Consider the following 17,261-nt stretch of genomic DNA (forward strand, 5'->3'; position numbering starts at 1 on the left):
AACAAAGTAGGGTGCATTAAAACCTGGATTTTGAAGACAGAGTAAAGAGTAAAAATCTTATTTTTGGCTTGTTTCTGAGGGTATGTTAGTGAGGAGCATGCAAATAGATTTTGAGTGTTCTATTAGGGATGGTTTGAAAATGTGGTAGCTAGCAGATACACCGATCATGTGGAAGACACAAAACCAAATGCAGTCACCAGGACCCACTTATTACTGAGAAGTATTGGCAGGTAAAATGGAACAAATGTGAGGTGGGCAAGGAGGGCCAGATATTCTTGGAAATTTTAATTAACTAGACATCAGGAAAATATATGCAAAAATCAACATTTATGAATTCCTCACACTGGGAAAACTACTGCCAGGGGAAAAAAGAAAAGGGCCCAGAGTGGTAGACGGTTTTCCATCCTCTAGCTTATGCAGAGTGACTTCCCTAAATAAGGAGCTATTCTAAGTGGAAGTGGAGACTAAATGACCAGCTGACCAACACAAAATTAATCATTCTCCACAGACTAGACTATCAGGTCGACTACCACTAGAAAGAAGGGCTGCCTGGAATTTTAATCTTTTCCACTCTATATGAAAAAAATACATATTTTCAAGCAAACCTGCAAGAATAGAAATGCAGGGTAGTCATTTCAAAAATAATGCTTGTGTTGTATAAAGTATTGAGCACTATATTCGAAAATAAATTCCTACAAGAGTTCTATTTCCCTACAAAGAAAACAGTCGCTTGCAGATAAGATATTTCAGCAAATACATGTGGTGTGTAATGAAATGGGTTTTGCTTTGTTACAATAAATTAAAATGGACACCAGACCTGAAGAATCTCTGAGCAGACAAAGCCAGTTAGGCCTCATAAGTGATCTTAACTCTGCTTGATTTGCAGACATAAACAAAACTTGAGCTATTTCTTGTAAATGCCTATGTTACAGAAAAATGAAACTTAAGGCTAACCAATTGGAAGCAGAAAGTTCTAGTTATCTAACTTATGGTTACATAACTAGAACTTTCCAGGAGGATAGACCAAATAAGGCAACAGTATAACTGTAACCAATCCAGTATTTTCTTTGCTTTACTTTCGTGTTTGCCCTATAAAAGTCTTCCCTTCACGTTCTTTCGATGGAGCCCTGGAAGCACTTTTGGTTTGGAGCTGCTCAATCTGTGAATCACTGGTTATTCAAATCAACTCCTGACAATTTTACGGCACCTCAGTTTAAGTTTAAACAGCTCTGTGCCTCAGTTATAAGCATGTATCTGAAAGAAAACAGGATATTCTTCTTTGTACTTAAATAAACTCTAAATGTGCAATAATTTAAAAATATGAGATAGCACAAGTGAATCCTAAAATATATTAAAACGTAAGGCATTTGCATATACCTGATTCTGAAAATATGGCATGCAGTTTTACTTCTCTGGCTTCACATTCTAAAGTTTCTGAAACATATACCATAGAGCACAAAAAGAGCTGGCCTCTTCTCAAATTTATAACAAATTATATTTTGTTCTTCTTTCAAACATGAATTTAATCCTCCCTTTATTAACTGTTTCCTTGGTTGTCTGAGTAGAGAATCATTGTAAGCTGAGTCACTTACACCTTCCATCAATTTCAAAACAACACATGAAGTAACACTGATTATCACTGAACCTGTATCAGACACCTCCCATTTCTGAGATGTGCATTTATTCTAAATCTAAGTTTTGGAAGTGATAATGGAATGAAACACTCAGAAAATATAAAAAGCTAAAGTTTTCACTATGCTTTAGAAAGGTTTGCAAGTTGGTACTTAAAACAATGCTTTAAGGTATTATTTTCATGTCTATAGATGAGGTAATACAAGTTTAAAGAGTATATTCAAATGGCTAATAAATATGTGAAAAGGTGCTCAACCTCAATAGTCATGACAGAAAGGCCATAATGAGATAATGCCTCATACTTACCTGAATGACTAAAATTGAAAAGACTAACCAGTAGCAAAAGTAAAGTAAAAGATAACAAATGCAAAAGAGTATACAGTACATGATTCCAGTGATATTAAGTTTAAAAATAGGTAAAACAAATCTGTGATACTAGAAATTACCTTTGAGGGCTGAACACAGTGGCTACTGCCTGTAACCCAAGTACTTTGGGAGGCCCAGGCGGGAGGACCCCTTGAGATCAGGAGTTTGAGACCAGCCTGCGCAACAAGGTAAAACCCCGTCTCTACTAAAAATACAAAAATTAGCCGGGCATGGTGGCACACGCCTTTAGTCCCAGCTACTCAGGAGGCTAAGTAAGAAGAAAAAAAAAAAAAAAAAGAGAAAAGAAAAGAAATTACCTGTGGAGAGACAGCAGGGTAGGAAAATGATGGGGACTGCATGAGGAGGAGGCTTCCAGGATCCCTGTTATGTTTTATTTCTTTTTCTTTTACTTTTTTTTTTTTTTCAGACGAAGTCTCGCTCTTGTCTCCCAGGCTGGAGTGCAATGGCACAATCTCGGCTCACTGCAACCTCCGCCTCCCGGGTTCAAGCAATTCTCCTGCCTCAGCCTCCCAAGTAGCTGGAATTATAGGTGCCTGCAACCACGCCTGGCTAATTTTTGTATTTTAAGTAGAGACGGGGTTTTACCATTTTGGCCAGGCTGCTCTCGAAATCCCGACCTTCTGCCCACTTCGGCCTCCCAAAGTGCTGGGATTACAGGCATGAGCCACCGCACCCAGCCATGTTCTATTTCTCGATCTGGCTGGAGGTTAGATGATTATGTTCACTTTGTAATAATTCATCAAGCTGTATACTTAAAATTTGTATACTGTTCTGTATGTAGATTATACTTTAATAAAAGTTTAATTTTAATTTTTTAAATGATACTGTCATATGAAATTATTTTCCCTCTAAATGAAAAGTGTGCGTGTGTGTCTCAATTTGTGTAATAAAACAACCCTCTGAGGTAAGTACTGCTATTATTACCACTTTATAAACGAGGATACCAAGGCACACAGAAGTTAAATAGCATGCCCAAGGTCCCACAACCAGTAACTGGTAAAGACAAGACTGGAACCCAGGCAGTCTGACATAAGAATCCCCCACTAAGAGTTCCTTCCATTCTTCAACTTGTCTTTGGTGCTTAGGTAGCACATTTCTTCCTAGATATTTCAAGGGCTTTGAAAATATGATTCAAAGTTGGATCTAAACCAGGAAGTACAATCAAATCCAATGAGGTGCCTTTACTAATGCCAATCATGTACTTTTGCTTTTCAAAACTAGGCCTCCAGAGAGCAAAAGATTTGCTTATCTTTGGCCAACAGAGTTGGGGTCATGGAGAGATTCGTGCCAAGTGTCCTTTCCTTGTATTCACTTCACAAGATGCTTCGTGTAAGTGAACACTAGGTGTTTTGTGTAAGTGAACACAACATATTCCAGATGTTACATTTGCTACACCTTTGGAATTCTAAGTTCAGAATTAAAATACAAACCAGAGTATAATTTGGAAAACAAAAACCCAAGGTTAACATTCTATATAGTGCTTTTCTTTTAAATGTCTTTAAATTCTTAACAGAAAACCACAAAACCCTACTTCTATTTCCTATTTTATACATTTTTGCTCTTTATGATTTAAAGAATACTAATGCTTAGAATTCTTTAAATCAAAATGATGAAGACCACCAGCAGAACAAACTCTATTACTTTTCTCTCATCTCAAGCTCAGCTGGAAAATAAGAGAATTATAAAATATTTAATGATACACTTCATATGAATTCAGTTCAGTAAGTGAGTTTATCTTGAAAAAGACTCTTGTTTTATTCAGCTTGGTAGAGGAACTTCATTTCATATATACGATAAAATAATAAGAAACGCATTAGTTGTAGAGATACTTGTGTTAGGTCCAAGTGAAAATCAGCATTTGGGTTAACAGTCAAGCAAAATAACTAAAATTTTCAGCTCTATGACTGACATCATGAGTGGAAATATATGTCAACCTGTAATATTTTTATTGAATGACGTGTTTACTGAACAGAATTATCTTAGACACATTGCAAATAAGCAGTTGTAAATATCAGTTGATAAAAGTTTAACAAAAACTGGTGTTCTGTAATTTTGACTTTCTGTGTATTCAACTAACTAATCCTTATATCTAACAAGACAATTGACACCTTTGAAATAATTAGCTTTGGGCTCTCAGGAACCTCTACTTTTGGGCAGGTGGACACGAAATAATTACTGCCAAAACTACAGCCAGTTTGCTTGCAAAATCACATCAACTCATCTATACTATTTTTTAGGTTCTGTTCTCTAAATTTTGTGAAACGAAGCCAGGATTGAAAATACTCATTACATTTCTATGTTTTTTAACTGGTTTTGAAATTTCAAGATTTGGAAAAAGTACTGTGAGATGAGCTGTGCATTCATTTTCCTGATATAGCATGAGAAAAATAAAATAACTCCCACATACCTTTATCTACCCAAGATGACAGTTAATCTCAAAAAAAGTTGAAATAATCCAAGCATTTGAAAATATTCCATAAAGTCAAAATTTTGGAAGAGAGTGGTTTTTTTAAAAGAAAAATGGCTCTGACAGTAATTTTTCCACTCTCCCTCCCCATCCTACAGGTTTTACAAAATTAAAATTTGAGGTGAGCCACTAAGAAAAGCTATTTCAACGAAATCCAATGATTGTCCTGGTAGATTTCATCTCTCAGTGGCTCTCTATTATCCTTTGCACAGAGTTTCAGTAGACGCTAAAAGTTCAGTATTTTATTACAATCGTCTGTCCTCTGGGTACTTTGTGGTTCAAGCAGCTTAAGGAGCTGTGTGTCTCGGTATTTACAGATTTCAATTGGTTTGGGAATCTCTGGGAGGAAAATGATTCTTCCCTTAGAAAGCAGTAGGAAGAAAGAATAAGTGAATTAATACATGATTAGAGAGCCACGGATAGGTGTTTCTACCTAACCAATGAAAACAAAGTGCTTATGTAAGTGGAAACATTGTTCTTTTTGCGAATACCTTCCTTATGGCTGGCTGCCTTTGAACTTCAATAACTTTGCTATTCCTGAACGGCACTGGAGAACTGAAGATAAGTGCTAATAATACCTTGCCGTCTGTTTTGTGAGTCAGAAGAAAAGACAAGCAAAAACATAAGGCCACCAACTATTTAAGTCATGAGGAAAACAGACAAGTGTACTACCAATATAAGACAAAATTTTATGCATGCAAAACAAAACAGGCTATTGCCAGTATATTTATTAATGGGAAGCTTCCATATTTAGTTCAGACCACATTTCTCTTTTAAAAAATCTGGTATTATTTTCATGTATGATTCTCTTAGTAACAATTCAGATTTCCCACATCTTCAGATATTTTAGTAACCAACTCAATATATTAGATACTCTAACAATATTGAGACAATGATTCTCAAATAAAAGTTTAGGCCAATTGTGAGGGCTCACGCCTGTAATCTCCAAGATCTGAGGGCCTGAGGTAGGAGGATCACTTGAGGTCACGAGTTTGAGACCAGCCTGAGCAACACAGCAAGACAAAAAATAAAAAAAAATTGGCCAGGCATGGTGGCATGCACCTGTAGTCCTAGCTACTCAAGAGGCTGTGCGAGGAGGATACCTTGGGCCCAGGAGATTGAGGCTACAGTGAACTATGATCACGCCACAGCACTCCGGTCTGGGTGACAGAACGAGACCCTGTCTCTAAAAAAAAAAATCAAAAAATTAAGGAAAAAGTTTTATATCAAATTGTTGTGGCATATACGTACTTCACAGGCCTGTTAAAAGAATGAAATGAAAACCATGTACATTAGACTTTCAAAATATTTTGGTCTTTCTACATAACAAGCATCTACCTAAACCATGTTATAGTCAACTGAGTATCTACAGGTGAAACAAAGCATACTGATACTTAACTTGGTTACTAAACTAGCTGATTAAATATTAATTGAATGCCCACACTGCCCCTAGCATGGGTGTGGTAGCTACATTCTAGTTAGCTACCCTCAGGTTAAAAAGATGCACATGAAGCAGCAATAGTAACTATGAAACCAGGTACAGTTATTTGCTACTTAGTACATATGTTACAAACTAATGGTCAGAGATAAAAATTAGAAAGCATACAAAAGAAGGTGGGGCCATTACTTCCCAGTGATTTTTGATCCTATAACCCTAAAATTTTCCAATATATGGTAATACCTTCAGCATCTTTATGGAAGGAATCATAGTACTCTTCCCTCTAAATCATGTAAGCATGGGACCAGTCGCTTCTGTGTAAATTACCCAAATAAAGTTCATGCCAACCAATGTTTCGACTGGCACACTGTATCTTTTTTATTTCCTTCCGCCTCTCAGGACTGTACACACAACCTCTGAAATAAGATCCCAGGAGTATTTATAAGCCTTTTACCCAAAACGAGTTAAATCATCACGTATTCCAATGTGATATAAGACAGAAGTTGTGGGCTGGGCGCGGTGGCTCATGCCTGTAATTTCAGCACTTTTGGAGGCCTAGGCGGGCAGATCACGAGGTAGGGAGTTTGAGACCAGCCTGGCCAACATGAGAAACCCTATCTCTATTAAAAATACAAAAATTAGCTGGGCGTTGTGGCTTGTGACTGTAATCCCAGCTACTCAAGAGGGTGAGGAAGAAGAATCGCTTGAACCCAGGACACGGAGGTTGCAGTGAGCCAAGATCGCGCCACTGTACTCCAGCCTGGGCAACGGAGTAAGACTCCGTCTCAAAAAAAAAAAAAAAAGACAGAAGTTGCATCTGGGGCTGCAGAGTACACATACTGACTTATCAACTCTCACCAGGAAGAACAAGTGAGCTCTTGACGGTGAGAAATTAAAACTGGCATATAATCTCCCTACAAAAAGAAAGGTTACCTTAGGATCAGCTGTGAGCAATTTGAATGCTTGATATACTTGAGCTTCCTTTACACCACCTCCAAGATCCAAGAAGTTGGCTGGCTTCCCACCATTAAGGAAAATGATATCACAAGTAGCCATGGCGAGCCCAGCACCATTCACTGTGAAATGCAAATGGGACACAAGACAGGCTACATTTAGCAACATGAAATGGTCCATAAACATTTTCCCTCCCCCATATTGCCAAGAGAGAACTCTGTCATTGCCAGGCCAATTTATATTCTGTCTGGAATTCCATTAAACCAGATTAGTTCATAGACTTTTAGGATAAAGAATCAGGACATGTATATGCAAACAATGAAACAAAAAAGACTTAGGAATGAGGAACAGGATGTATTGGGAAGTTAAATCAATCTGAAAAACAGAAAGAAGGAAAGGTTTAAGTAAGTAACCGATTTGGGCCAGTAGTAAAAAAGGAAGTTTTAGGTTCTGCAAAGTGTAAGCTTAAGAGAATCAGGAGGCAGAGAAACAAGCTATTGGAAGTTGCTAGGACCTATGAATTACATTCTTTTTAATATACTTTAAGAGACAGGAGTAAAGAATGGAATTCTCAATGTTTTGTTTGCTGAGAATATGCTCCTTTGAATGTGGCATCTGTGGGATTGAACCACAAGGCTTCCCAACTTCAGTGGGATTTTATACTTTTTTACACTTAGTACAGTCATACATGTTTACATAATGTTACCTGGATAAACTTAGAAACAAATGAACAAATGACTGCACAAAAACAACATTCTTATCCCCTTGTTCCTCTTTCAAATTAATATAAGCAATGCTCACCAGCAACCCAACCGTTAAAACTGGAACCAAAATGTGCCAACATCTTAGGAGCCTTTCTTAAGAAAGTAGGTAGAGAGTTTTAATATCAAAAGTCTTGTTTTCCAGAGCTAAGTTTTATTGATCAATTGCACTTATTTTGCTTCTTAAGCTTAATTATATAAAATTACTTTCCTTGAGAGAGAAAAAAAAAATCTCCTGAACACAGCAGAAACTCACAAGGTAAAGTACCCTTCATTTTTCTGACCCTCCAATTCCCTAGAAAAGCCTATGACTGTGACTAATTAAATTTGGAGTAACTAAAATAAAAATGATTTACACAGAATCTTAAAACAATTTGAAATGTGTAAATCATAGATTTTGAGGCTGCTATGTGGTCAAACCATGCACATTCCTATAGAGGCTATAAATAATCTGTATTTAATTTGCTTTAAACCCATATACCTTTCCCCTTTCTAAATGCCTACAAATATTGAGAGTGCATTAGCTTATCAGGATCAGAATGATGTGAGTGATCTGGTACATTATAGTTATTGCTCCAATACAAAGCAAGAGCTTTTGGTATCACTTGTAATTGGATGTCATTTTCTATTGTATTGAACAGCCAACTCTTGGATGAGGTCTCTTCAGTTCTGAATACAATGATATTGTTGGTTTAATGAGCTACAAATCATTTTTATTTTAATTCCATTAAGATTAAGACCTCAGTTTCCAGTACAATGAATTGATTCTACCAGAAACACAGTCTTGTGCAATTAAGTCAGAAGCGTATAAATCTGAGCACTATAAGCTGTGAACAATAATAGAAACTGTATTGCTTCTATAGACATTCTTATCTCAGCTGAAGAAGCCATTTTCACAAATTTAGATGAGTGTGATAAAATCAATTGTTTTATTAATAAACTAGCATAATGGATTAAACATTTTATCCTTTGGTTATCACAGAACCTGAAACTTTAGCAACGTGATTAAAGTGTATGTCCTCTTCTATTTCCTCTGATAAAGGAATTTTGTTTTAAACCTAAATTTCAGAAGAGTTCTGCATATTAATACTGAGTTGAGCAGCAAAGGTTCTAATTTTTTACTAAGCAAAGTTTAACTGAGATGTTTTAAGTCAATATTTCTCAGTTGGGGTGATTTTTGCATACCACAGCCATTTGGAACTGTCTGAAGACATTTATTTTAATTTATTGATTTACATGGGTTTATTTGTCTTCACAAGTGGGGGCTGTTAGTAGTATCTAGAGGTTAGGATGCTAAACATCTTATGATGTACAGGACAGTAAAGAATTATCCCACCCAAACTCTCAATAGTGCCAGAGTTGAGAAATTCTGCTTTACACCAGTGACCATTAATCAAAACAACTTTGAGAAGAAACTTGGATACTTTCCTAAGACTTTTCAGCTACAAAAAAACTTATGTGCTTACTTCTTCTTGGTAAGTGACATTTCAGAAATCAAGGTTTCCTAAATTCTATAAGAATCCACAAAGCATTCTTTTGATATAACTGCTTCTTACCAAAGCAGGCAATGTTCCCATCTAGTCCTATGTATTTTAGATCATATTTGGCAGCTTCATTTTCAATGGGCTCATTCTCTGATTTGTCGTCCATAGCAAATATGTCTTTTTGTCGAAATTCTGCGTTGTCATCAAAGTTTATCTTGGCATCAAAACAGACAACTAAATAAAGAAGAAAACAATCATACTTGAATATCCCTTGAGGATCTATAAATTAAGTTCTTCAGGCTGGTAGGCACAAGCGAAGGGAAAGTTAAGTACTGTCATTTTTTTTCTCATGTTACAGGCAGGAGAGGCTGCTTTGGCTTTCTTGACCTTTAAATTTTAGGGTTTGGTCCCTGTTGTCAAGGGACTTACGTTCTAGTAAAGAACATAGTAATTTCTACCTGTTGTTCTCATTTCAATAGAATAACCACAAAAGTTGCCATCAACCATTAAAAGTTACAGACTGGCACAGCTTCATAGATACAGCTTTGATTCATTATTTTTATTATATATTTTTAGTATTTAACCACTAATTATCACCTTTCTCTTCTATGTAAAGAGAGACTAGACAATATTATTAATTATTTTGTCCCCTATTGTCCTTTTCTTGATATGGTAAAGTGAAATTTTTATTGAATCAGTATCCTCTCCAGTATTTCCAAAAGATTTAGTGGAAAGAATGCCAGACTAGAATCGCTCGATTTTTATTTGATCCTTAGCTAACTCTGTAACATTTATTAAAAATAAAAATTGAATACACTTGAGTCTTGAACAACATGGGTTTGAACTGTGAAGGTCCACTTATAGCTGGATTTTTATTCTCAAGATGTAAAGCCCCAGAGGGTCGACTTTTCACATACATGGGTTCTGCAAGGCCAACTGCAGGAATTGTGCAGTATGAACGAAGTTTGGTATATCTGAGATTCCTGGAACCGATTCCCTGCATATATTGAGGGACAACTGTGTATTTAAAGCATACAACATCATGTTTTGATATACATATAACACAGTGAAATAATTAAACACAGTGAAATGATTACTACACTGAAGCAAATTAACACATCCATCTTCTCATATAGTTTTTGGTTTTTCTTTTTGGTGTGGGAGAGCACTTAAAATATATACTTTTAGCAATTTCCAGCATACATTACTAACTCTGTAACCTTGATAAAATAACCTAGTTCTTCTCTGGGCCTTGGTTTTTTAATTGGAAAAAATGGCAATAACAATCCTTAAAACTAGGGCCATGCCCTTGATTCATGCAGGACCATCTTATGGTGCTTCAGATTCAAGTTATAAGACACGAAAAGACCAAGACTGGTCAGTCACAAAGCCAGGATGCCAGGCATTATTAGCATAATTGTCTCTAGTTTCTGGAGCCGGTGGAAATCTCCTGGACCCAGCAAAACTCATTCCATAATAGAGACAGACTACAGGGCACTTTCCTTGATTTACAGATCTCCTATACATACAATCAGGGAGAGACTGCAGTGGAGAGGGTGGCATTATTGGTATCTGGGTATCTGACCCCTTTTATTATCTCTCTTAGTGTAGAAATTAGTGTTCTGTGATGCTATGTCATCATAATGTTTATTTATTTATTTATTTATTTCGGAGACAGAGTCTCACTCTGCTGCCCAGGCTGGAGTGCAGTGGTGCAATCTCGGCTCACTATAACCTCCGCCTCCCAGGTTCAAGCGATTCTCCTGCCTCAGTCTCCCAAGCAGCTGGGACTACAGGCATGTGCCACCGTGCCCAGGTAATTTTTTGTATTTTTAGTACAGATGGGGTTTCACCATGTTAGCCAGGATGGTCTCGATCCCCTGACCTTGTGATCTGCCCACCTCAGCCTCCCAAAGTGCTGGGATTACAGGTGTGAGCCACTGCACCTGGCCAATGTTCTTTTACTTAACTTGGGATATTGATAGCCAGGAATCTTTGAACAATAATTTACAGATACTACCTATTCTCCTCCAGCATTGCTGACAGGCACCTGACTCTTGAAAGGGAAACAGCCACAGAACATTTCTCACTCACTGAAAAGCAGTGGCTATAATCTCCTAATTCTACTTGCTTCTTATGAAAATAAAACATGGCTGTATATGGCATCTTGGCGTTAGAGACCCCAGGTAGAGGGTTTTCTCCAAGGGTTTCCCTACCACAATATTCAAGCACTTTGATACAAATCTGTGTAGACCAGCATATTAACATCTAAGAATACTTGTTATACGTATATATATAGACCGCACATGACTTAAAGTAGCACTGAGCGACAAGAGAGAATCTTATATGGAAGTTAATGTCTGCTTAAATCCTTAGTCTTGCCCCAAAATGCCCAACCACTTTGTCCACACATTGTGAATGGCTGGAGTGAATGAGTAATTACTTTCCAAAATATTGAAAGCTTATTGACAGAATCCTACAATTACCAAAGGAATTGGCCAATGTTCTCTGCTTGCTACAGGGGAATTTTCTCAGCAGTTAATGACTGGTATAATAATCAATAAAAAAGCAACTTCGTACATGGCTTTCCACTAGGTTTATAAATGCATTCTAATTAATTTATTAGTAATTTTAGCTCCTCCATTACTCATTGGCAAGACTACTTATAACTGACACCTTCAAAATGAATGGGCTAAGGTTATCAAATTGACTTCCTAAGGGAAGAGTTTCAAATAAAGGAATTCTTGGTTGAGGTCAATAAACAAGTAAATCAAAATAGTTTCAAGCTGACCTTTGCTCCTTACAAAGACTACAGTTACAAGCTGCTTCAGAGAGAGAATAATTAATGGGTATGTATTCAAAGTTCAAAAGGCAATCCCAACTAAATGCCTGCAAAGCTAGATTTTCAGAGGATGTTTTTCTGTGGTATGACGTTCTCTCCAGGGAACAATCTTGACAGAACTTTGCAGTTAACCCAGAGCTTCAAGATGGTGACTATGGGATAAAAGGGGTGTATATCTACAACAGTCCTGTGCCAACTGTTAACTCTTTTTAGAGAAAACTAAACAACCTAATTGGATCATTGCATGTATGTCTAAGTGTTTTGGGAAGTTAAAAACACTACCTAAATATGAAGTAATTTATTTAGAGGACTTAGGAGTTAAGAAAGGGGATTCAAATTGAACTGCCACCTTCAAGACCCAAGTCTTTACTTAGTGGGTAAGGGAAGAAAAACTTTAAGGATGTAAAGGGATTCTTTCAGACACATATTTGTTACGCCTCTTTTATATTTTAAAAGTAGTCTGTGATACTGTGATTTATAATAAATATATTATTTTGGTCTTCATCCCTAATTCCTAGCATAGAGCTCTAAAACCCTCGTGATTTCCTAAGCAATAGGGGTGCTAGGAGAATCTTGTGTTCTAACATTTGGCCTTTGACCCTGATTCCTGATGCAGAGCTCCTAATCCCTTGGGATTTTCTGGGAGATAGGAGAGTCTTTTGTTCTATTAAGGTAAGTCTTGGTGGAGGCTTCTGTATGGGGCTGGTCGCCAGGAAGACCAAACTATGATTAGAAGCTTGGAAATTTCAGCCCCACCTCCATGCTCCAGAAAGAATAACGGATCATCCCTATGTAATAAAGCCTCCATAAAAATTTCTCAACTCCAGGGGACTGGAGAGCTTACAGGTTGCCAAACACAGGGAGGTGCTACAGGGTGGCTCACCTGTGGAGTACAGGGAAGCTTGTCACCCCTTCATGCATACCCTGCCCCATATACCTCTTCATCTGGCTATTCCTTTGTATCATTTAAAATATCATTTATAAAAAAATAAGATAAAAAATAAAATAACCTTTATAATAAATCAGCAGTAGTAAGTAAAGTGCTTCCCTGGGTTCTGAGAGCCATTCTAGTAAATGATGGGGCACAAGGAGGGAGTCCTAAGAACCCCCAATTTACAGCTGGTTCATCAGAAGTACCAGAGGCTTGGTCTTACAAATGACATCCAAAGTGGAGTCAGTCTGATAAGACTGACCCCTTAACCTATGGGATCTGACTGTAATTCCAGGTAGATGGTAAAAGAATTGAATTGAATCATAGGATACCTAGCTAGTGTCAGAGATTAGTCAGTGTTGGAAAAACTCACACATCTGGTCCAAGAAGTGTTCTTCTGTGTTGAGAGTTTGGTAGGAGAAAAATGTTTGTTTTTCCCTATTATACATAGTACCAAACAAACAAAGTGCTTTCCTATCTTACTATCTACAATGTTGTGCCATCTAAATGATTTTCCTTGAACTTGACCACTTAATATAGACTGGCATCAAAAATATCAGGGTATAAATGACAACTCCTGGCACTTCCTAGCCAGCTATCCTTAAGCACATTAACCTCTCTTAAACCCAAGCCTTGTCTATACAATGGGGATCAGAGTATGTTCTACTCTAGGTGTTGGTGGCAGGAGAGATTGTATGCAAAGCGCTTAGCTTCCTAGACAGTGGGTACTAGCAGGTTGTTAGATGACCACACCACCCTCTAATATGCACATGCTTTTTTATACTTAAGAGCTTCCCATTATTGTAGCCCAGGCTACAGAACTCTCCTCTCTTCCTAACAATAAAAATTATCTGTTCCTTTATAATCTGAGATTTCTGTTTAGAGCAAATCTAAGCAAATGTCTCCCATAGTTTACATATGTACAGGTTACCCATGGTTTTCAATAAAAAGCCATCTTCTGAATGAATAAGAATTTTCCCAAAGGAAGAATATTAATAGTTGGCATTTTAGGCATCATAAATAGTAGAAAACAAGATTTTTGGCTAAAAGATAAGGGTAAAATAGGCTGTTGGTGACTCTCAAATCACATCACACCTGTGCATAAGGCCAAGGCTAAAGATTGGTACAGAATAGCTCCAAATGAAGATCTAAGCAAAGGGTAGCAACTAAGACCCTCAAGCCAGCCCTATTTTTATGAATAACAGATTGGAACATAGCCTCGTTCATATTGCCTATGGCTGCCTTCCCAAGACAAAAGCAGAGGTGAGTAGTTGCAATACAGACTGTATGGCCCGCAAACCCCCAAATGTTTACTAACTGGTCCTTGACAGAAAAAGTTTGCCAATCCCTGCTAAGTCACAATTCTCGCACTTGTATCCACTTGTGTGAACCAAGTGATAGATACACAGGTATCATATTTTATAGTGAAGGAGAAACTTAGAAAAAGTGCATTCCATTAACAGGAAAACCAAAAAAAAAAGTAAAATAACAAAGAAAATAAATAAAAACCTGTGGCTACGCAAAAGGAGTAGATTAATCCTGGAACACTGACTCTTACATGCTTATTTCCCCCTGTAAGACGCTTCTAAATGCACTTCTTGAATTGACGTGTTAAAAATGGATTGATGTCTATGTCAACAGCAGGGCAATAAAATAAACTTGCCTCCTTAAACCCTTAGCTTTCTCATTTAATAAAACAACAAACAATACAAAATGCATTTTCAGAGGTGCTGAGCTTGGTCCGGACCTTAAGATTGTCAACGTCACATTAATGAAACTCAATTCTAAAGAAAATTCATCTTGAACAAAGGCCATTTTTTATACAAAGTGGGTGAAAGAAACATACCTATTAATATTTATAAAACAATTTTCACCATCAAAAGCACATTGTTACATGCTTGATAGATTATACAAATGAATTTTCCTTCTGAACAAATATCAAAGAAAGCTCTGGTACTTATATGCATAGGGTGTTTTGTTGTTTTGTTTAGTGGCGTGAGATTCTGTGAGCTGCTAATTCAACAATCTCGATAGAAAACATGACTGGCAGTTAGAGGCCTCTGACCCTATAATTTTAACAGAAGAATGTGTCACAGAATTAAACAAAAGAAGAATACATTTCAGAGGGGAAACTTACACATAAAAGGAACATAAAACAGCAGGAAATAAGACTATCATAATTAGTTTGAAAAATAATCTGTCTTCAAGCAATGTACTGCGTTTGATTTGTGATAAATAACCATAATGTACTATTGAAACACGCCTTGCCAAAATGGCCTTAAAATGCTGATACTTTCAAATTAGTCCCACTTCCCATTAAATATTGATGTTCTGAGAGTTGTATACTTTTTAGAACTTTTTTTTAGTGGCTGTGAAAAGAGAAAATAGATATGGGGTGGGTAGGGGGGTTGGGGGAGGTAGAGAACCGAAAATGTTCTTGAAAATAGAGTCTTGTGTATAAAGACAGAAACAGAGAAACACCCACCAACAACATGGGCACTTGCTAACAAGAAGCAACAGGGTGGTTATTTAGGGAAATCAATCTGAAGAAAGAAAGGAATTTGATGTGCCAGTTAACTGTGGATCACCCAGCTTTAATTCTCATGGAATCTTAGCCAGATAGTCACTGCTTCAAATTGGATCTCATTCCTTTGGCCCAGTGAATGAATTTCAGCTTCCAACTGATGAAGATGCCCCAAAGCAAGAATTCTTAATCTCTAGACTATGGACAGATTGGGTGAGGTCGTTCTCTGTGAACAGGGACCATCCTGTGCACTGTAGTTTAGCATTATACATGCCAGTAGCATAGCCTCCAAGTTGTGATGACTAAAAATGTTCCCTGGGGGACAAAATGCCCACCCTTCCCATGGAGTACAACTTGCTTTAAAGACTTCAGAAAAAGGAGTCTGTGTACAGATAGAGCTGGCTGAAGGTGAGAAGAAATATGACATGAAATTTCACAGTGGCTAGCAAAATGAATGAATGAATACATGAATGCGCAGGTAGATAAATAAATAAATAATGATAAAACATTGATTCTTGCTTGGCTGCAGAATTAATGAATGAATTGGCACTGCATTTGGACAAACAAGGAAAATAACGATTAATTTCTATTGACTAAGTAACAGTTTATTTTTGTTTCAATAAGGTTGCATCTTTCTGGTAGGCATGTTTTGACTCAGTGTCCCTTCTTCCATTAAGAAACTGTATGTCTCCTATACCATATGATTCTTGCTCAGTGGCTGGCATGGGCATAGACATGTGACCCAAGCAGGGCCAATGAGAATCATTTGAAGGGATTTATGGGGCTGCTGAGGGAGAGTTATGGAGCACTGGGAGCCATCTTTGCTGCCAGCTTCTGAGAGCCTGGCTGAGAAAGAAGCCAATTTGGAGGCAAGCAGGGCTGGAGAACCAGCAAATCCCTGATTCTCTTCAGGCCTTAAGCCAGTCCACACCTTAGACTTCCCTGTTACAGGAATATAACTTTTTAACAAAAACAAAGCTAATATAAGTTTCTGTCATTAGCAACCATTATAATCCTAGCTAAGAGTCACTAAACTACATTGCAGTTAGTAGTGTCAAATTATATTTTTTGAATCAGATTATTAATCACATAGGAAAAATGAGCTCTTGGACTGCAGTTCTTTCTCCGTGTCAAAAATTCCCTATGGGTGACTTAGCAGCATAGATGTTATCAAGGCCCTTGTTCTTCACTTAACACGGCATCACTTGTTGTACAAATATATGAACAATAACCTGAATTATTAAAAATAGCACTCACTGACCAATGGAAGGTCAAAAAAAGTTTCCTACAAAGAGGTGGGTACAGGCCAGGCACAATGGATCACACCTGTAATCCCAGCACTTTGGGAGGCCGAGGTGGGTGGATCACCTGAGGTCAGGAGTTCGAGACCAGCCTGGCCAACGTGGTGAAACCCCATCTCTACTAAACATACAAAAATTAGCTGGGCGTGGTGGTGGGCGCCTGTAATCCCAGATACTCGGGAGGCTGACATAGGAGAATCACTTGAACTCGGGAGGTGGAGGCTGCAGTGAGCTGAGGCTGTACCACTGCACTCCAGCCTTGGCGACAGAGTGAGACCCTGTCTCAAAAATAAAAAAGAAAAAGAAACAACAACAACAAAAAAGAGCTGGTACAATGTGATGCTGAGCTCCTTAAACTTTTAAATTTAAAGAATAATTATTAAATCAAAGTTTCAATGTGGAAATTTTAACGTGAAATGTTCTGCTACTACTGATCTAAACAGAACTAACAGATACTCAGATTATAAATATTAAGATTATCAATATTGCTAACATATAAATGACTGCTTTTACAGCTTCTAAATAAAAGATAGCTCGAGG

The 17,261-nt window shown here is 37.4% G+C and overlaps 1 protein-coding gene across 1 annotated transcript in view; it reads right to left on the bottom strand.

Moving 5' to 3' along the window:
• Positions 1-17,261, bottom strand: part of SUCLG2 (succinate-CoA ligase GDP-forming subunit beta) — a 285,838-nt gene that overhangs the window by 110,872 nt on the left and 157,705 nt on the right. The window contains exons 8-9 of the mRNA XM_034956854.3: positions 9,196-9,357; positions 6,858-7,000 (exon numbers count right to left, since the gene is read on the bottom strand). Coding sequence (XP_034812745.2) covers positions 6,858-7,000; positions 9,196-9,357 — 305 coding nt within the window. The remainder of the gene's footprint in view (positions 1-6,857; positions 7,001-9,195; positions 9,358-17,261) is intronic.

The sequence above is a fragment of the Pan paniscus genome, chromosome 2, assembly GCF_029289425.2.
Source record: "Pan paniscus chromosome 2, NHGRI_mPanPan1-v2.0_pri, whole genome shotgun sequence".
In the NCBI taxonomy this organism is placed as follows: Eukaryota; Metazoa; Chordata; class Mammalia; order Primates; family Hominidae; genus Pan; species Pan paniscus.